The sequence below is a fragment of the Haliaeetus leucocephalus genome, unplaced genomic scaffold (assembly GCF_000737465.1).
Source record: "Haliaeetus leucocephalus isolate CR32 unplaced genomic scaffold, Haliaeetus_leucocephalus-4.0 Scaffold217, whole genome shotgun sequence".
Lineage (NCBI taxonomy): Eukaryota > Metazoa > Chordata > Aves > Accipitriformes > Accipitridae > Haliaeetus > Haliaeetus leucocephalus.
The window spans coordinates 8799980-8806414 of record NW_010972653.1 but is presented as its reverse complement, the minus strand read 5'-3'; the positions used below and the strand labels follow the sequence as shown (position 1 = coordinate 8806414).

At 48.3% G+C, this 6435-nt stretch overlaps 1 protein-coding gene across 1 annotated transcript in view; it reads right to left on the bottom strand.

Moving 5' to 3' along the window:
* Positions 1 to 6011, bottom strand: part of RNASEH1 (ribonuclease H1) — a 14056-nt gene extending 8045 nt beyond the window's left edge. Inside the window, exon 1 of the mRNA XM_010566753.1 lies at positions 5789 to 6011. Coding sequence (XP_010565055.1) covers positions 5789 to 6011 — 223 coding nt within the window. The remainder of the gene's footprint in view (positions 1 to 5788) is intronic.
* Positions 6012 to 6435: the final 424 nt, after the last annotated feature.

Sequence of the window (6435 nt, the reverse complement as noted above, 5' to 3'; positions counted from 1 at the left end):
CGGGCGAACGGCAGGGAGCGCGCCGAGGGCTTCCCTACGAGCCGCGGGAGAGGCCAAAAGCGCTGGGAAGGCCCGGGGCCTGGCGGGTTCTTGGGGGTTTGGTGCCGGCCTCCCGCCGCCCCCTCCTAATAACTGTATCGTAAAAGCCATCCAAATCGGCTTTGGGGGTTTTTCTGTTTTTGAGGGAGGGAGGGGCTTGGGCACGAGATGTATGAGGTCACAGCAGCGCACACAAACTCCTCATTCTGCAAGCCCCAGTCACTAAAAGGCGAGTGAAACCTCACAGGTGCCTCAGCTGAAGTCCCCCGCCAGCCCCAGGAACGGCCCCAGTCCCGTGGTCGGCCCCGGCGGCCTCGCCGTCCCTAACGAGTCGTTAAGAGGGACGAGCGAACGTCCCCTGCGACCTGCTGCGCTGTCCCCGCTTCCCCTTCTGGGCTCCACAAGCACCCCAGGAGGGGCTGTCACGGCCCGGTGGCAGGGGCTTCGACGTATTTAGTACATCCAAAAATCTAGAGCTGAAGAAGGTCATTGAAGTGGTCCTCATCCTGCTATTTAAATCAGGAGCCCCCAGTAAGCATGTTCCAGCTGAGCCCTGTTCAGTGGCGGCCTCTGAAGTAAGGACAACCACCTTGTCCAAGCAGGTTAACGTTCAAACTGTTGCCAGCTGCAACCTTCTGTCACATACCCTGGTATCGGGAGCGTCATGTACGTGGAGACCAAAGCCAGGACGTCTGGGTATGTGCCGAATTCGGTGCCTCGGCTGAGCTCCTGACGAGATCAAAGTACAGAAGATGGGGGCAGAGGTATGACCGCCTCCAGAAACAGCCCAGTGCATATATGCTGCTGCATTTTCAGCTGCTGGACTTCCCCTGTACCTCTAGTACAGACATATTGTGACAAAGCCAATCTCAAGATGCTAGAGCCGCAGGGCGCTGTGTTCAGATTTACAAGGGTGGCCTAGTAAAATGCCAAGAATGCAAAACAATGACGTTAATTTTGCCTGCCATTGCAAAAACAGCAAATGGGTTCAAGACGACTGTGTGTATCAGTTGGATGACATCTCTCTTTCAAAAAAAAACCAAAACAACAAACAAAGAGCTTATGCATTTGACAGGCCTGGGTGGAATACAGAAAAAATTTGGTCGGGCTTGCAGCAGAATATAATTACTGCATTTTTCTTGCTTCTTCCAACATATTCATGAGACTTCGTATTACTCTTGCTTACAAAATGCTTACGTCTGATTTTCTCAGATCAAGATTATTTACATTAATTATCTCTGTAAAGGTTCCCACTGAGACTCTCGGGCTTTTCACTCCTTCCTGCCTGGGATATTTTTATTTCATTGCTCTTGGTTAGCTTTTCTTTTAATTATGGTTTTCTACAGCAGATGGATTCCTTATTCCTTACAGGTTTACACATGTATATTACTCGTAGTCTTCTTTGGGCAACGCATACTAAAGGAGCAATGAGCAGTAAGTGATGGGGAAAGAAAAGACCTTCTGTTACACTCATTAATTCTCTGGTTGAACAGATTCATACATCTGATTTACATGCAAGGACCGAACAGTAACTCTCCTGCTGTCATGACCAACATGCAGAGCTCAGATTCAAACTGAAAGAAAAAAAAAAAAAAAGATTTTTGAAGTCCACTGAGTACCATATGCATTACTTTCATTGCTTTTTCTCCCACTTGGTAAAACTGAGGCTGCATGTGATCAGCCAGCCCTACTGCTGCACCTCCATTGCTGATTTTTCCTTGCCGTTGTGCTGCAATGGCAGGAGAGATGGATCCCTTTCCTCATGTGACAGATTGCATTTTTACTACTGTGGCATTTAGCACCGCTAGGCTAAGCAATACCTGTGTTGCTTCATGGTACTTGCTCTCTGGTTGCTGTAGCACTGGTGGATTTGTGGGGTTTTTTAGCAAGCCCAGGGCAGAGGGGACATTTCAGGCTCTGTAGCTCACAGTTTTGTGAAGTGAGTGTGAAGACTCACCAAGAAGTGAAACATTAGTCCCCACCTGCAAAGCTGAAGGGCCCAGTCACAAAAGCTCTCCTCATCTGAATACAGAATAATGTAAATATATACGTGGACAGGACTTTGAGTGGGTTTCATAAATGGTTTAGCACTTGTAGTCAATGCCACAGTTAGACACAGTAACCCTGTGTAGCCACCATAGAATAAGCTGATCCAATATAGAACTCTAGCCAATTTTTGCCAAATCAAAGCTTGCACGAGCGCTTGTGCTACCACAGCTGAGGTATTGGGAATGAGCAGCTAAGGGAAAAGAGAGGAGAGCAAGCCCCCCTGTTTTGGTGGAAACATGGTGGCGCCATGTTGAATGAGAGTGGTCATTGAGCCATGGCCTGATACCAAGCGTTCCTCTCAACCCATTGCACTATAAATTCAGCCGTGTTTCACTGCCCCCCCTTATTCAGCTTATAAGGGGTCCTGTGTTCCCCCCCCCCCAACTAGAAGCAAAACTTGTTTATTAATTTATTGACATGCTTTCTTGGCAGCCATTTCTGTGTTTATAACAAAGAGTCTGCAGAAAAAAATAGGACTTAATATATGTATACAAAAAATACACTCATCAATTAAGTAACGGCATGTGTCTGTAGGACATTTTTACTTAAGCTCACTATAAATGTTAGCTGATTACTTTGTCCCACGTTAATGCATGTAATGTACACATTAGCTAAGCATTTTAATCTTCTTTGATAAATATTTTAGCTTGAAACATGTTTAACCATAATGTGGTGTATGGGGTTTGTGTGGCAAGGTTTTAGTAGTGGGGGGACTGCAGGGGTAGCTTCTGTGAGAAGCTGCTAGAAGCTTCTCCCATGTCCGGCAGAGCCAATGCCAGCTGGCTCCAAGATGGACCCGCTGCTGGCCAAGGCTAAGCCTATCAGCAACGGTGGTAGCGCCTTTGGGATAATGTATTTAAGAAGGGGGCAAAAAACCTGCACAACAGCAGCCAGAGAGAGGAGTGAGAATATGTGAAAGAAACAGCCCTGCAGACCCCCAGGTCAGTGCAGAAGGAGGGGGAGGGGGTGCTCCAGGCGCCGGAGCAGATTCCCCTGCAGCCCGTGGGGAAGATGATGGTGAGGCAGGCTGTCCCCCTGCAGCCCAGACAGGTCCACGGGGGAGCAGATCTCCACCTGCAGCCTGGGGAGGGCCTCACGCCAGAGCAGGTGGGCTCCCGAAGGAGGCTGTGACCCCATGGGAAGCCCGCACTGGAGCAGGCTCCTGGCAGGACCTGTGGCCCCGTGGAGAGAGGAGCCCACGCTGGAGCAGGTTTTCTGGCAGGACTTGTGACCCTGCGGGGGACCCACGCTGGAGCAGTGTGCTACTGAAGGACTGCAGCCCATGGAAGGGACCCTCACTGGAGTAGTTCATGAAGAACTGCAGCCTGTGGGAAGGACGTACATTGGAGAAATTTGTGGAGGACTGTCTCCCGTGGGAGGGACCCCGTGGTGGAGCAGGGGACGAGTGAGGAGTCCTCCCCCTGCAGAGGAAGGAGCGGCAGAGACAACATGTGACGAATTGACCCCAACCCCCATTCCCCGTCCCCCTGCACTGCTGGGGGTAAAGAAAATCAGTTGTGAAGTTAAGCCTTGGGAAGAAGGGAAGGGTGGGGGGAAAGTGTTTTTAAGATTTGGTTTTATTTCTCACTATCCTACTCTGATTTGATTGGTAATAAATTAAACTAATTTCCCCAAGTCTGTTTTGCCCGTGACAGTAATTGGTGAGGGATCTCTCCCTGTCCTTATCTCGACTCACAAGCCTTTTGTTGTATTTTCTCTCCCCTGTCCAGCTGAGGAAGGCGAGTGATAGAGTGGCTTTGGTGTGCACCTTTGTGGGTTCCCCACATAAGCTTTTAAAGCAAAAGTTGATGTGACCTGAATCAAGTGTTTCCTATATAAAACTGAGCTTTTAGGTAGGTAGGTCACTAGGTAGTCACTTTATCTAGCATACCCTGCAAGTGTAAGTTATACTGCCATCTCGTTACCTTGATTAAAAGCATAAGACAGGAAAAGGAGGTGTTTTATCTTCCTTCTCAGAATTAAGATCTTGTGTAACAAAAAACTTGCTGTACTTCAGTGTAGAGCTATGTGTCAGTGAAGCTGCAAAGTAGTAATCCCCTAGCATCATCGCAATCTTCAGTCGACCCTTAGAGAAACAGCCTACCCATGAGCTTTGAAACTTTGGTATGGTTATACAAGCCTCTTTCAGAGAAGTGAACTAGTAATAGACTCAGTTTTGCTTCCAATTCTAGAGTTAACTATGATCCTGACAAGTCTTGCCTTCTGTCTGTTTCCTCCACTTATTATATTAAATCATGTTATTCATAGCATCATGAGACCTTGTCCTATTTCTGTTGGAATACTTTTGTAACACACCTGACTAATTTATTCTTTCCACTTCTTCACCCTGCCCATTCTGCGTCTGCATGGCATTAAGAACTTTATTAATTATACTACTTTGTAATGACATGACTTCTTTTAAAGATCAGATGTCCACAGCGATTCTTGAAAACCTGTCAGCTGCTTTGGATATCATGCCTTATCGACTGGGTAAAGCCCACGTAGATCTCGACATTCTGCATCCTTCCCCTAATGCACAGTCAGCGTCAGAAAGGAAACATCTCTCTACACCTTCTTCTCTCGTTGCTCTCATGTAGCATCCTGGTCTATTCAGTAGCACTAACAGCATGGAGATGGGAAGCTGTAGATAGTCACACTGCACCTTTATTTCTTCATTAGCGCTCTGCACAGTCCAGTTTTAATCCATCTGCACACCGCCTATTCTTTTTCCCTCTCGTAAAGGATTTCACAGTATAAACTGAATGCGGACTACTGGACTGCTGAGACAATTACTTGTTATCTTTCTTTTTTTAGTCTTCAATCAGATCCTCATCACTGTTGTTTAGATAATTTTAAATCTCTATCAATACTAATCCTGGATGTCAGTATGAGCTGGGCAGTTTTTCCCATTCATTGAATTCATGCAAAGAAGGAAGAGTGACTTGGGAGAAAAATGGGAACCGAGCAATCTGCTTTTCTGGCTATCATAAATTTAGCAAAAAGCCCACAAATGCTAGAAAACATGATGGGCTGCCTTCTGCAGGTGGTAAGGTTGTTTAGTTTGGGGGTGGTGGTGTCCTTGTCAGTTTTTTGTTTACAACAGGAGCTTATTGCTCCACTACTGGATTTTTTTTAAATAACAGGCTTTACACACACCATTACATAGTAATAGTGAATGTGGTATTACAAGCTAAAGTTGGCTGCTCCTAGGGTAATTCAGGGCATCTGAGCACAGAAGCGGTGCTCTGAACAGCAGCCCTGTGTCTAACCTCTCCGGACAGTGTGTGCCAAGAGCTGCACACCTGCCTCTGAGTGGCACTTTCCCTGGAGCAGGGAACCTGTCTAAATTAGCCACCAGGGAAGCATCAAGGGGGAGATTTTTTGTCAAGGCAGGGTTTTAGCTCCACTTTAGATGTACAGCCGGGCACTTTCACCTGAATCAACATGCAAGTCACTTCCTTTGAAACTAGAGTACAGCTTGTTCCTTTTTATCAGCGTGCAGCTGAAGTGTTAACAGTGCCTTCTTTGTTAGATAATAACACAATATATAATAAAAATCCCTTCCAGTGATGAGAGAATACGCGGAGCCCAGGACTTTTATATCAAGTTAGTACCTGAACACAGCCGGAGACTCGTGTGTAATTTCTAGACTAATGACAGTTTACTAACTCTGATTGCTGTGACATTGTCACAGCGCAACTCTCGGAAGCAACTGAGAGGTCATGTTTATAGAGGCACACAAAACAAAGCCCAGGCACGGATCTGAGCTGGCACGCGATTGCCCGTCCTCTCTGGTTGTCAGCACGCTGAAACCTGGCGCGGTTTTGGCCTTGTCTCTCTGGCACAACGCTTTGCCGCAGGTCAGGGGTGACTGTGCCAAGACCGCTCCAGCAGGTCTCTTCTACCTCGACAGGGCTCAACATCGCAGGCGAACTCTCGGCCCACCAAATGAACAATGTGGGGAGAAGCAGCAGAGAGGGGAGGAAAAAGGCCATCCACTACCCCACTGTTTTTAAAGCTGGTGGCCGATGCTGTTTTGCACAGCACTTGAGGTGGGTGAGGGAGCTCCGCAAGAGAGAGGCAGACACACGCTTCCTCTACGGGCCCTGCCACTGCTGGGCCAAGCCGAGCCGCGCCGGACCGCCAGGGTCGAGATCCTGGTGACCATTTACAGACGCGGCATTTTGACACCAGAGGCCGAGCACTTCAGCCGCTGAGGGGAGCGGCCGGGGAGCCGCTGAGGCGAGCGGGGGCCACGGAGAAGCATGTGGCGGCGAAGTCCTGGCGTAACAACGAGGGGCAGAGCGGAGCCGCCGCCTCTTTCTCCTCATCCCCACCCTGCCGCAG